We start from the raw sequence: 14,863 nt of genomic DNA on the forward strand, positions 1-14,863 counted from the left end.
TTCTAAATTAGTGTTATTCATTCACACTCAGACACGAGTAGTGTGTTCAGCCTTGAGGATGAGTATTCTGATCCTGAGGAGGGACAGTCCCCTGAGCAACAAGTACCACTGACCTGCCTTATAAATAGTGTGCTCAGAATCCCCAGAATAAAAGGCCTGATCTTGTTCCTGCAGCTTCTCATGTTTTCTGCCATGTACCAGCCACCTGCACCCCTCACATATTTCCCAAACCTGCTGTGCCCCGTGTGTGGAGCAAGGTGGTGGCTCAGCTGTTAGTACACTGCAATGCCATGAAATTCTGACTTTCCCCTGCCTCCCCAGGGTCAGCAGGTCTACCTGTCTGACCAGTGCAATTCCTGGGTTCTGGAAAATGGGAGAAAGAGAGCAGGGTGTGGAGGCAGAAAGGGCAGGCAGCCTATGGTGCTCATTAATAAGGCACAAAGAAACGAGCTGCGCATCAGGCTGATAGCTCGGCGTCCCCTTCTGAGGGGGCAGAGGTCACGGCACAGTGGCAGGGGCTCAGCGAGAGGCAAAGATGGAAAATCCCCATGAAGCGAGGCACATGTTTGATTTGTCCAAAGAAAAATGTGTGCACTGGTTTCTTTCTTCCATAGGGTGGCAATGAAACCTGGGCACAAAGCAGCTCCGTGGTTTCAGCTGCAGGAATGACAGCGCTGGAAGGACTGCATCAGCTTCCCAGTCAAGGTGCTGACTTGGTCTATGGATCCTATATACTTTTGGAGCCTGCTATCTGTGAGGCTGCTTCCCTTCCTCCCTGCCTCCAGCCTGGTGAGGGGCATCACCTGCACCACACTCCTCTAAATCCAGTGTCTGGGTGGCAGCAACTGACCATTCTCACAGAAGGACCAGCGACTCTGGAATTTGCCTCCCTCCTTGGTCTGACAGAGCTAACATCTGCTATCCTACAGGATACAGCATCCACCTAATTTTTTTCCTCATGCCCTTTGTTTTAAAGTGCTGCCAGTGAAAAATTGCAGGTTGCAGTTCGCTTTCTAAAAGGCTTGTGGGGAAGTAAAACAGGCTTTGCCTTGTGTCTCGGAAAGAAAGTAATTGTACAATTAGGTTTGTGTATGCACCTGAGGCGTACGGTGGTTTTTTAGAGATAAATAAAAGCCTAAAAGGAAAAACTACAAAGATGCCACTGTTTATTTGGGAAAGGCAGGGAGCAGGAGCAGATCTAAAGGAGTTAGCAATTTTCTTGTCCTATAAACATTTTGTTAAACTTCAGTAATTTCCCCCCTAACTTACTATTGCTCTTTTTAAGATGTGTTTCACAGGGTGCATTTTTGTACCTGGTCTTTATAAGGCTGTTGTGCTGAGCTAGCTGGTTTTCATACCTGTCATTTTGCTGCCTAGATAAGCATGTTTGACTTTTGGGGTTTTTCTTAAACTTTGTTTCAGTGTTCTAAACAAGTTACAGGCCTTTTGTTTCAGTTGTTTTGTGTTATAAAGGATGAGCTCTCTCTAGAGCTCTGTTGTAGCTGGGTGGTTCTAGGGCCTCACCAGGGAAAGTGTGAAAACACCCTGGCTTATTATCCATGATCTGACTGTGCTTTGGGATCGTGGAAAGGCAGAAGCAGGAAGAGTTTCTGTTTGCCTAGAAATCAGTTTATCTTTCCATATAGAAAGGTATGGGAATAAATATTTGGGTTTGTGCTTAATTAAGTTTTAGAAACTACCCGGGATGGATCTGCTATAAAATGTGTTTACATTAGAGAGGGATTTTTCCTGAAACTGCTAGTCAGGGGTACAGGATTCACTTTCTCTCCATTTAGTTTCTCACAGGTGAAGTGGTTGATCCTCTGTCTGGTGCTTGCAGTGGGAGGCAGTTTGTGTTCCCTGCATCCTCATAACCTCCCTGAATAAGGCACTTGGCTACTGGCAGGTAGGAGCGATTAGATGGAGCAGGCATGTGTTTCTCAGGAGCTGTTTTTAGCATCCTAAGTACAATTTCCAGGAAGATGTGGGGTAAGTAGGTGGCAAACAGGACTCAGCCTAGTAAACAATGTCTAGTGTGAAGTGGAGCTGCAATACACTGAATACAGCACACTGATCCCTAAAGGAATTTTGTACTCTAGAGCACAGCCAGGGCATTACAGATCAGCAAAGAGCATTTAGAATGGCAAGTGACAACATAAACTCTGGTCACAGGGAGCAGGTTGCTAGTTTAGCATTCCCATAGCCCGTGTTTCACTATTAATTTTAGGAAAAAACCTCCCAAATTCAGAACCCTTTATTAGTGTTATTGCTACCAAGAAGCTCGCCCCTAATTAATGTGATGGTACTTTCCCATCCCTCTACCACTCTCCTTATTACAAGTCCTTGGCAATATGAGAGGCTTATCTATTACTTAGTCATGAGGTATCCAGACCAACTTGCTTTTGAAACTAAAGCCCGTGTACCCCAGGCATACTGTATTTCTGATTTGCATATGGAAAAGGCAATTAAAAAGCCAATGCCCCCATACTGCTTGCGAGTCAAGTAGCAAAAGTAAATGATTTATCAAGCAAAGGTTACAACACCTGTGCCTTTTCGTCAACATATACAAGGGATGCCAAGTCAAGTGTTGCTCCTAATAGCTCAAACAGAAATTTAGATTCAAATAACCTCCCAGATAGGACAATTATGTGAGTGGAGTGGCAGAGTGATGGATGGAGTAAGCTGTATATGGAAAAACAAACCATCTGAAAAGTTTGGAAGCTGCTAAAGCCAGACAAAGCCAACAGCCCTTTGGGGGCATTTGTTGCTGAATCAGAACTACTGACTTAAAGCAGTTTATTTCCTGGTCTCTTCTGTCATGGAGTGGTCATCCTGCTACAGCCTTTTTTGACACAGGAAGACAGCTTTTTTATAAATATCATATAAATTCTATAAAATTCCTTTAAGGGATTATATTTGATGGAACGTGACATAAATCAGAACGTACTGCTAATGGGAATATCTACTGTTAATTTTTCTTACGGGTTAATACCCATTAAGAAAGGCATGTTCTGGGTTTGGTTGTTTAAGAGCAGCCCAGGACAGAATGATCCTTGCTCCAACCCAGCCATGTTGTTGTACATTTGTCTGGGATTTTATTCCAAGGTTCTGTGAATGCCCATGTATGGGAACTGCGACTTCTGCTGAACGTGGCTGCCACATCCCTGTGCACAGACTCGCTTTTGCAGCATTTGAGGACTAATGATGATCATGTGCAACTAGTGTCTGTAGTCCAACGTTCCAACTGAAAGAGAACATCAGAGCCACCATAGCTGACCATAATACTGTCCTATAGCTTGTAGCTGGACCCTAATTTTTAAAAAGCAGATGTTTCAGATACAATCTTCATTTTATTTTATTGTTCCAGCATTAAAGAGTTGATTAACCCTTATATTTAAGGTTGACTTCCAGAGGCTCAGTGTTCCCTGCTTCCTCTTGTCTCAGGGAGATGCGTCCCTGGCAGTTAGTGGTCCTCAGGACCCATATCTTAGCCTGGCTCTGAATGTACTACAAAGATCCTAATGGAAAGCAGCCACCCCAGCTGCTTTTAATAACACAGTCCTATGTATTTTTATATTTTCATTTTGAATATATCCTAAGTGATCGTCCTATACACTGATGCCCTGCAAAAAAAGCACAAAAGCCTGTCTTTGTTTAGAGGAAATCTACACAAATCCCAATTCCTTGCAGTTAGCATTTTTACCTCACTTCTCTGACTCAAAGCACAGTCAACTTCTGAGTTCTTTCATGAATAAGTAGTGAGTTTTGCTGATAAATTATATATTTAGTATCAAGTTGGTTGTGGTGGTGTAATGATGTATAGAAGCATGGAGATGCAGCTGGAGTCAGAGACTGGGAGTCAGTCTCCTTCCCCACTGCAGCATGTTAGACTTTAATTGAAAGCCGTGCTTGAGTATTGTTTTTCACTGTATAGCATTGTTATTCACTACACTGCATTACAGGGAAGCACTTAAAGTAACGCTAGAGCACTTTAAAATTATTTAAGTCATAAATAAGAAGGATAAAAGTTTACAGTCAACAAACTTATCTGAGAAACTTAGGCTGCAGGATGCAAATAAGTTTTAAATATTTTTTGAGACTTAATAGTCTTGTGTCTTACTACATAATCAATTTACCAACTAGTAGTTTTTCAAGTGTTCTGGAGAAGTTGCATTCTCCAAAGGGTTTCAGGTTTCCTGAGCAGTATACCTTAACATTCCTGTTTCCCAATTTCAGCGTATTTCTGTGTATTCCAGTTGTTATCAAAATGACCAGAGACATATGATTTAAATGTGAGGGTGCTTGAGAACTTGTAACATACATGAACCAAATAAAGGAAGAGGCTTGAAAAGTGGGGTGCAGCCTGCGTTTTGTTAAGGCATGAAAAAAAACCCCAGAATCTGATGGGTTAAACCCCCCTCTGCATTGCTGCTGTACTTTCTGTGACCCTATTTAATGCAGAGAAGGTTTGAGATTTGATGTAGTTTAACCTGTGCTGTGCACAGAGCTATAAACTAAAGCCCCTAACAAATGGTACACAAATAGCAGACAGTAAGAAAATGCATTGTGTTCACAGGCAGCTGGTTGCAGCCCTGTAAACTGAAAATCTTTGGGAGCGAGTGACTTGTGTTTCAGTGACAGCAAAGGTGCTGAAGCCATCACAATGAAGAGTCTGTCTTCGTGCATCTACTGTGGCATGTGACAGCCATTAATCTGTACACTAATTATTCAGATGCCTATAAAAGGTTTGAAAGAACTTAGAAGCGTTAAGGGTAGTACTCCCCAGTTTTCTAGCTATTTGAATTACTACTTTTTAGTCATTGCAACCAGCTCAAAACAAAATTACAAATATTTTGTACCGTTGACCTTTAAAATAATTGTAACGTAGGCAAGCAATCACTTCAAACTACAGTTGTCCTAAAGTACTGGCTCTGCTCACTTTTTTATACCTTCCTCCCCCCCCATGATAACGTGATATTAAGCACAGACTTAATTTTTTCAACATCTGGCTCAAATTAGCTGCTAACAAAACTGCCAGCAACTATTTTCTTAATCGACCCTGGGAATCTGATACAGCTTGGAAAACGCACATTTAAACCTTGTCCTTCTCCTAAAGAAACACAAATGTTTACTTGAGCTTCTGATTTGACCATAGCAGGACTATGAATTCAGCTAACTGAGCTTTATGTGCCTGCCTCAAATGGACTTTTTTCTCTTTGTGTAAGGAAACAGATGTGCTTGCAATTACAAAATCTCCTGCTCGCTCAAAGCCCACCATGCAAACGGCCAATCAGGAATTTGAACATTTTTTTCCATGGAAATCATTGGAGCAGTCTCTCATTGTGTCTAGTGGGACGGGACCCTAGAGATCATCTTTTTCCAACCCCCTTGCCATGGGAAGGGACACCTTCCACTAGACCAGGTTGCTCCAAGCCCTGTCCAACCTGGCCTTGGACACTTCCAGGGATGGGGCAGCCACAGCTTCTCTGGGCAACCTGTGCCAGGGCCTCACCACCCTCACAGGGAAGACTTTCTTCCTACCATCTAATCTAAACACAATTAAATGCAGTGCCTGGGGAGCAGGTTGCAGTCAAATTCTTTGAAACCCCAGTCCTAGCAGAAACAACTGCGTGCTGGAAGCCAATATCTTAGAAAGCAAGAGAGATCTTTCCAGTTACGAAAGCAGTGTTATTACTACACAAGCCCAAAAAAAACACAACAGACAAACAAACTGCAGGTGACATTTCACTGTAGTTACTGAGACCATGTGGGTGAAGTGACAGCGGCAATGCAGCTGCTCCGCGGGGACACGTTAGAGGACACTGGAGAAGAAAAAGAGGCTGCAGGCATACAGAGAAGTCGAAAGCGGCCCACCTGAGTCTGTTGAGGGATATTTACAAAGCTTGGATCCCGTGGTCCAACACTGACGAATCGGTTTGCGGGGGAGGTGCTGGGTGTCGAGTAGGCTGTGAAGGGAAGGGACACATGCGTTGAGGAAGCGGCACTAGATTGCACACGAACAACACCAAAACACACTGTCTCAGAGCCACCTAAGCAGATGTTCAACATAGAAATGTGCAAACGTTTTAGAGAGCAAGAGTTTGGTTTTAGATACTGGAAAGTTTTGGTCTCAGTGGTGAGGATATAAACACGCAGGGGACTGGGCTGCTGGGAGAGGGGGCGGCTGTGATGTGGGCTCAGGGAAAGGTGTGCTGGGCCACCTGTGCAGCTCTCCAGCTTGAAGGAGAACCACTGCAGGCCTTTCCATGATGGGCTGGCACAGGAGACTTCTGTAGGTCCTGACTGTTTTCACTCCAATGTCTGGTATCTTTATTTTTAACAGAGTTTTCTATAGCAATGAATTTACCCAAGTCCATATTAACAGAACCAGACCATTATTTCATGCTAATCCAGCATTCTCTCTTGATATAAAGTTTTGGTTTTCATACTGCTGTGGTCTGCACTCTCTAAAATGTTCACTTGATGTGTTCGACGAACTAGGAAGATCCTTTCGGTAAAAAATTAATGGGTTGCAGTTTCACTGGGGTGGTAAGTGCAATCAGTCTGAAGGCTGAAGCTGCCTTTAAAAACTGGAGTGGCTCCCATAAATGTAAAGCTATTAAATGCAATGCAAGCCAAGAACCCAGATTACTTCCAAACTCGAAGTACTTTAATGATTTTACTGTTGCATTATATTCTCCACTGCAACTGTCCACAATGCCACGTACTTCCACATCCAAAAACTTTCAATGCATTTTCAGTCTTCCTCTCACTTGAAACCCCCCCACGCAATCTTCTCCCATCTTCAGTTTTTTGCATATTTAGATCTAAATTCAAACAACCCAAATGGATGCCTTAATACGAACAGGGATCCTGTCTATTTTAAATATATTTATGGGAATGCATTCTGCTGAATAAAATCCCCAGACAATCTAACCATCCAATGAAGAGACAAAAAACACTGTTAAAAGGAAAGTTAGTTGCCAAATCCCAGTCAGGCTAAATATAATATTCAGGCCTCAACGTTACTCAAAAATAAAGTGAGTTAAGAGTCCGAGAAGACGCTGAGTTGGCTGTGTAGAGGAAACCCTGTTGCCTTTCTGAAGGCAAATATTTGGTGAAGAGGGATTAAATTGGAGAAGCCTTTGGTTTAAGGCCATGTTGAACCGTATCAATGCTCCACCTTATCCACTGTCCTGACTCTTAAAGACCATAAGCAGTTACACAGGGAACTGCCAAAACAGGTCACACATTTACTTTCTTTTCTTCTTTCCCACCTCTGATTATTTTCAGCTCATGGTCTCCCTGTATTTTATGGCCCTCAAGGGATTTCACACCGGTGAATGCCCTCTCTGCCCTTCAGCCGATGTAAATGTTCTGCATCCCACAAAGCCCTTGGGTGATAAGTTCCCAAGTCTGGGAGCACCCAGACCCATATCCTTCCCTCCCTGCCTACCCAAGTCTCACAAATGTCTTGTGATGCCTCCTAGTTCTTACAATTACATCAGACAGCTTCCTTTTCTCAGAGAGCATTCCCTAAAATCACCCCAGGAACTGCATATCTTCATTTCCTACTGATATGAGAGGAGATAAAGCACTCCTGGCTTTTCAGAATGAATTCTTCCCACTTGTTTCTGGTGAAGTGAGCTTTTCTCTCCAAGAAGCTAACAATTCCAAAAATCATGCAAGAAACACCTCTCCTTCACATAATTTTAAAGGAATTTTTAAGTGCACTAATTCATCTTTCTGAGATGGTTTTGTAAACTGTGGTGCCACTTAAGTGTTTGAGTATAAACAGGTACGGTGGGTGTTACTCCTACCTGCAAATCAAGGAAGAAATGAACTGAGTAGATCTGGTGAGATGTTCTCCTCACCTTTTACCATGTAATTTTTTAATAATTCAAAGAAGCCACACTTTTGCAAAGGGTATCTCTCAGTTGCTAGTGCCACGTATTAACATTCTTCTGTACTGTTTTATGCTGACGTATTTTTTTTTTAACTAATGAACTAATGTTTTGCAAGACTAAAAATTCCTTCTGCAGTGGGGAAAATTAACTTAAAGCTAAAAAATCAAACATCTGTTGTTTGGTTCTTCTGGTCTACTTTTAAGGAAGCAGATTGAGTGGAGAGGCCATTTAATCCCTTGGAGCAGGTAAGTTCCACTCAGAAGGGAAGGAACTCAAGATCTTGTTTACAGTTCCCCGTTGGCAGATACTTTTGCTGTGATATTTGGTAGAAAATCAAAGGGAAACCAGCAGAATGCTGACTTAAATGGCTTCTCTGTTCAAACAAAAATTCAAAAGCTTTCGAAAACTGTGTAATATGCACAAAAGTCCCCTCAAAGCTTGCTGGGTGAGTTGCTATGTATACCTTTCTTCCACTCCAAACAATGTTTAACTTGCTTTCTGAAAATACTCGGATGTCAGCTTGGTATTTCCTTAAGGTCATATAACTGCATTGCCAGAGCCAAGGAGGGAAGAGCACCAAAACTACATATATGCAGAGGATTTACACTGGACTCTCCCAAAGTGCTAAGTCCCACTTCACTGTAAAATATCCTGACTTGTTTGCAGACGGTAAGGGGCCATTTTGGCTTGGAATATTAAATTTACATGGAATACACATCAGCAGTGACTCCTATTAGGCTCAGAAAAGGGAGTAGCACAGAATGTTGCTTAGCCCACGACCAACACTGTTTCTACTCTCTTACTGTCTTCATATAAATACCCTTGTTTGACATGGAAGTGGAATTCCTGGAAGTCTGATCCCTAGACTCTGCTTTGAGATTAGGATGGGGTAAACAGCTCTTGCACGTTAAAGCTGGTTTGTATTATATTATAGCATACATACAAGCTAAGCCTATGGTGGAGTCTTCAAACTCCAGTTTGGGAAAGGCCAAAGCATGGAAAGGAACAAGGAATGGGAGCCAGGTGTCTTAGGCAGATCTTCTTCAGATCTTGTCGGCTTTGCTCCATGGGAATTGCATAGACCTATACTAGTTTACACCAGCTGATATCTGTCCCATGGGGCATGAATAGGAACATCTTCCTGTCCAGCCTGGCGTTTGTTACTGAAATTCACTAAGGATTGTCTGCAACATCCTAGCCCATAGCCAAGGAAATGAATGTGATGCCACAAATTTGCTATGATGCTTCACTTCAGGAACAAGGAAAACAGGAGCTGGCAGAGAAAGAACATTTGCTCACACGGACAGCTTTGATATTTAGCCAAAATGGCAAGAAATTGTATGAAAGACAAGACAAACAAATAGTGTTGGGAATGTCATGTATTTTAAAGTTGCCTTCAGCAGGAAAATGTTAATTTAAATATACTTTCCTGAAATAATTGCTTTTAAGTATTAGAGTGTGTAGTTTATCAGACAGTTCTGGATTAAAAGGATTAACTTTTGCTTGGTAAGGATGATTTGGGTGAGTGATGACCTAATGTACCACCAGGTCTCTCTTTTACAGACCAAGTTGACAGGTACATGTATTTGATATGAAGAGTTGTCCTGTTTCTCAAGGGACCAGGAATTAGTTTAGCTGTTGTGGAGCTGTAGTGAGAGGATTAAATGAAGCAATGTGGTGCAACACAGCAATTCCTACTGCAGTGCATTCTGCAGATGAGTGTCTTAGAGGGAACTGCAAATTTTACAAAATAAAATGATGCAGTCATCACCCTCTTTTTTATGGATGGGGAAAGGAGCAAAAAGAAAGCTCAAATGGCTTGCCCAGAGGGTGTTTAGTCAATGCACAGCAGATAAAGGGAGAGAAATCCAATCTCATTACAGAATCATGGAATTGTTTAGGTTGGAAAAGACCTTTAAGATCATTATATCCAACCACTAACCCAGCACTGCCAAGTACACCACTAACCCATGTCCCCAGGTGCCACATCTACACAGCTTTTAAATCCCTCCAGGGTTGAGGACTCCACCACTGTCCCTGTTCCAGTGCCTGACTACTCTTCCTGTGAAGAAATTTTTCCTCATATCCAACCTACACCTCCCCTGTGCAACTTGAGGCCGTTTCCTCTTGTCCTGTCCCTTGTTCCCTGGGAGCAAAGCCTGATCCCCACCTGGCTCCACCCTCCTGTCAGGGAGTTGGAGAGAGTGAAAAGGTCCCCCCTGAGCCTCCTTTTCTCCAGTCTGAGCCCTCCCAGCTCCCTCAGCTGCTCCCCACAGGACTAACTATCCAGGCCCTTTGACAGCTCCATTCCCTTCTCTGGACATGCTCCAGCCCCTCAGTCTTTCAACTGGATTTGAAGTGTGACCTCAGCAGTGCCCAGCACAGGGGGCTGGTCACTGCCCTCGTCCTGTGGCCACACTGTTGCTAGTACAGGCCAGGTGCCATTGGCCTTCTTGGCCACCTGGGCACACCTGGGCTCATGTTCAGCCACTGTCGACCAGCACCCCCAAGTCCTTTTCCCAGAAGCTTTCCAGCCACTCTGTCCCCAGCCTGGAGTGCTCCATGGGGTTGTTGTGACCCAAAGGCAGAACCTGGCACTTGGCTTTATGAATCCAGTACTACAATCACAAGATCATTCTCCTCATCCTGACACAAATAGTGTTTAACACAAAAACTACTTTGTGCAAAGGGACATTAACCAATAATGACTTTGCTAAAGTTGTAAAGAGTTGTGAATCTTAGAAAATAACATTTAGTTTAAAAAAGCTTTTTAAAAATCAGGGTGTACAGGATGGCAGTATCTTAGCCTCTGCACTGGAATGAGGGCCACAAATTCTAACATTCTGATTCAGTTATGATAGTGCTAAAGTTCAACTGGCATCTAATGGAGGTGGTTTTGCTTTGGGCAGTGAGATATAAAACCCCCAAACTGTCAAGTTCAAGAAAATACTGTGTTGTGCTTGTTAAGGGTTACAAACCAAAGAAAATCAAGAAGAGATCTGAGATAAGATAATATTGGGACTGCTTCTGATATCAAAGATGTGTTCTATTGAAAAAGCTTTTTATGGAGGAAAAATAAACCGCCCTAAGCCTCATGAATCCCATCTCCATTATGTCATGTCATTGAGGAAAATGCTGGTTTTCCAAAAGGATAGGATTCGCATTTGAAATTTTCAAGTCCCCGAGCGTGTCTGGCCACCCAGTAGCGTCAAATCCCTGGTGTGGATCTCCAGGGGCTCTTCCTTCCTTGGACAGCACTAATGTTCATGTTTTGGTTAATGTCACAGCTGGAGAGTTTCACTATTGCTCTGAGAATCATTAACCACCTTGTTGTGATTTTTAGCTCTTGTTCCCAGGAGGCCATGCTGTATTGAACAGCTGCTCCTGGCTCCTGCACCCCTCAGGAGGGCCATATTCCAATTTTTGGTTGGGCCGTGACTGCATTTTGTTTCTGCTGAGGGCTTTCTGCTAGACCAAAAAAGGGAAGGAGAATGGAGCAAATGCCAACCCCTTTCACTCCATTTCCTTGGATGGGGGGGGCTTCACTCTCCTCCATACAACTAAGGAGAGAGTCTGGCCAAAATTTAACATCACTCCTGCCTTTGTTGCATAAGTGACTTTCCAATATCCTCAGGCTCTGCAGGGCAGTCAGCCATAGCCCGGAGACACTCCCAGCACTGGTGCGCTCCAGCAGCTCGTAACCATGGAAAACACCTTTTTGTGCAGCTTTTATGGAACTCTGGTGAATCTGCACTTGCTATTTGAAGGCTAATATTTAGTTAAGGAAAAAATAAACACTGGAGGAAATGGAGGGTTGGTTCTGATTGACACACTGAATGGAGTCCAGTGGGTCCTTCTGGCAAACCCTCACTGAGGAGGCTTGCAACTTCAGTTTGCTTTACTCTTCACGTGGCCAATACTTCCACTGGCTTTGGTGTATATGTAATATTTTTTCCTAGAAAATGTTTCCTATAATCTACTTTTCTGTAAAATTTGTCCCTAAATTAAATTATATGCTTCTTTACAACTCAAGTCACTGTTATTCAAGCCCCTTACCAAAAGGAAGATGCGTGCCTGAATATGCACAGAACTATATGTTTAGACATCAGCGTAGCTAATTAACAAACAGTAATTATTTTCCTAATCTTTTGTTTAAATACCATTAACTGGCTGCTCTTGAGAAAACCTCGATTCCCAATTAACGTGGCAGCTGTCTGCTGAACGCTGAGCCCAGTGGCCAGCCCCAGCCGACACCGACGGGTGTTCTGCTCACTTCAGCGGAGAAATGCCCGTTTTTCTGCCAGCTGAGAATCAGGCCAGACACACATTGAGCTTGTTTACACAATGACATTATCATAAACATTAAGTATTAAGATTACTGCTAAAATGATGTTGGGAATTTTTTTCTTTTCGACACCAGACACTGCCAGTAAACTGAGTCACAACTGTAATGACAAGTACACACTGACCTAGTTTTGTTTTTCCCGGTTCTGAAGACAAGGAAATAATTAGGTATTGCTGACTTTATTCAGTGATAACTATGACTAAACGATAACCTTTTAGATTCCACTGCTGAATCTTATTGATAGGACTCGAAAGACAGTATCTCTCATCAGAGAGCATCAAAACTTCCTGATAGCACAAGTGTTGGTCTAAGGTCAGAAAGAGGAGCAGAGGGGAGAGAACGAATCAACTTCTTTGCTCAACAAAAATCTGCTGATCAGTTCAGGAAGACCTGATTCTAGAAGATCGTGTTCACAGTCTTACCAGACTGTCTCATACTAAAACCCATTTTAATTTCCAAGCAAGCCAGAGCATCTTGCTGAGTTTGCAGTTGTGCGTTATCGTGTAGCAGAAGGCAATGCAAACCCCTGAGAACTCCCAGATCTTAAAAATGCGCCCTGGAACCTGTGCAAATCTCCTGAACAGTATATAAAGCTTTAAAAATGTAGGCTTCACTTGTTCACTTGAATAGTGAGTACCTCTTTGCACATCAAGCAGTGGTTGCATATAGCATTTAAATAATAAGCTTGAAAAGCACACAAAGGGATTTGCTCTTTCGATTAGATTGATTTTTGTTTGTGGATGTTATTTGGACTCCCTTCACTGTGGAACAAGTCCCCTACAGTTGCCATTAAAGCACTGAAAGCTTCCCTTTTGTTTTTAAATGTCAGTTTGAGCATAGCTTCATTAAATCATTTCACAATTAACTCCCTGAACATCCAGACTTTTTTTTAAAGCATCAGACACAGCTGAACTGCATTTGTTTCCCAGAAGAGTGAGTCCAAAGTGGTATCCCCATGTGTGTATCCAGGAATTCATATATTTGACTTGTGGCTTCACAAAATGCATATGGGAGCAGTGTGGGTGGTGGAGAGAGGATTAAAGCTTTCTCCCTCGCCCTGAAACATACCAAAACTTCTTGCCCAAAATGCAAGGCATAAGGGAAAGATGTCTGGGTTGATCTAGGAAGACTTATTCCCAAAAGAACTATAATTGAAGTCAACTGGAAAGAGTTGTTAGTTTAGCCCAGATATGTCTAAGCAGCGATGTTTTTGATAAGACTGTCTGACTTCCATGGAGGATCTATCCTCTAAAGCCTGGCTTGAGACACCAATTTATCACAGAATCGTAAAATGGTTTGGGTTGGAAGGGTGTTGGAAGATCCAGTTCCAACACCCTGCCATGGGCAGGAACACCTTCCACTAGACCAAGTTGCTTAGAGCCCCATCCAGTCTGGCTTTGAACCATTCCTTGCGTGGGATATGAACTTACCTCCTTATGGCAACAAACAAGACTCCAAAGATCCGAGGTGTGTGCCACAGATTACCTACCGGCCTTGATTTCTCTCACATGTGGTTATGTGAAATGCCCACAGAGTCAGAAATAAAACTGCAACCTTAAGCTAACGCTTTTCTTGTTAACACAGAAGCAGCTCAGAATTTTGTCCATCACACAGAGAGCAGAGAGCTCTCCTGCTCCCCAAGAGCTAGTCCAGTCCTCATCTCTGAGCAGCGACCAATAGTTGTGTGCGGCCGTTAGCCCTTGGTTCCCGCTGCGTCTATACTTACTTGGAGAAGTGGGAGAGGTGGCCCCTCCTTCTGTTGATGTAGTTGGAGGTTTTGTGTCTGGCACTGGCAGAGGCACAGGCCTAGCCATTGGTGGCGGAGGTGGTGGTGGCAACATTGGGGTAGGAAGGAATGGATTGTGCACCTTGCCTTGGCTGCTACCATTGGGCTGCCGAAAAACAAGCAAACACAGAAATTATACTAAAAATCAGCTATTATCAGGAACCTCTAGTAATAACAATCTAATTGAAAGCTATGTGCAACACATTTACTATTACTTGAGAGGTGGCAAAGGAAGTCCCATTAGCAGCTGGTCGGAAATGTCCTGGATTATATTCTGCTCCTCTTTACATTTCCTGCAGCACTAACCCATGCTCAGTGAGAGGTGAAGCAGGATTTTTGATCCCAACTCCCCAGTTTCGTGCCTCTGTTATCCCCTTGGGATATCAGTGCCTAGGATTTGAGTGTAAATTTCTTGAAGATACTGCTCATTAGGAGAAAAAACAAGCATTTTTGGTGGTCTTAAAAGTCATGCTGATATCTTATTACAGGAAAATGAATGAGTATATTTTAAAATAATTGCTCTCCCACATCTCTTTTGAGTTAGCAATAGTGTACCTCATGTTTTAGTTGCCATTAGGATTATATGGAAAAATGACCGGACTTAGAACTGCTTCATTTTACACATTGGGAAAAAAACACCCTCCCCTTTAGTCTGGGATATGGTCAGTCACAGGCTGAAGGGGCTGAGCTATACAAGTGTGGTCTTTCAATTAATCACCAGAAAAATGTGTTCATAAGTAAAAGTGTTTTCAAGTATCACAAAACCAAGAAGCAGGCTTAGAAAAACATGCCAACCCTTCCCCCAGCTTTATTAAGTTTACATTT

The 14,863-nt window shown here is 42.9% G+C and overlaps 1 protein-coding gene across 19 annotated transcripts in view; it reads right to left on the minus strand.

Annotated features, from left to right (window-relative positions):
• NFIA (nuclear factor I A) overlaps nt 1–14,863 on the minus strand; it is a 411,656-nt gene that overhangs the window by 24,265 nt on the left and 372,528 nt on the right. For 14 of the 19 annotated variants that reach the window (XM_064665045.1, XM_064665048.1, XM_064665043.1 and 11 more), the window contains 2 exons: nt 13,979–14,144; nt 5,875–5,966 (listed from right to left, as the gene is read on the minus strand). In XM_064665045.1, the coding sequence (XP_064521115.1) occupies nt 5,875–5,966; nt 13,979–14,144 (258 nt within the window). Of the gene's footprint in view, nt 1–5,610; nt 5,967–13,978; nt 14,145–14,863 lie in introns of those variants that run through there. The other 5 variants (XM_064665039.1, XM_064665040.1, XM_064665044.1 and 2 more) reach the window with 3 other exon arrangements.

Source organism: Pseudopipra pipra, chromosome 9 (assembly GCF_036250125.1).
Source record: "Pseudopipra pipra isolate bDixPip1 chromosome 9, bDixPip1.hap1, whole genome shotgun sequence".
Taxonomy (NCBI): domain Eukaryota; kingdom Metazoa; phylum Chordata; class Aves; order Passeriformes; family Pipridae; genus Pseudopipra; species Pseudopipra pipra.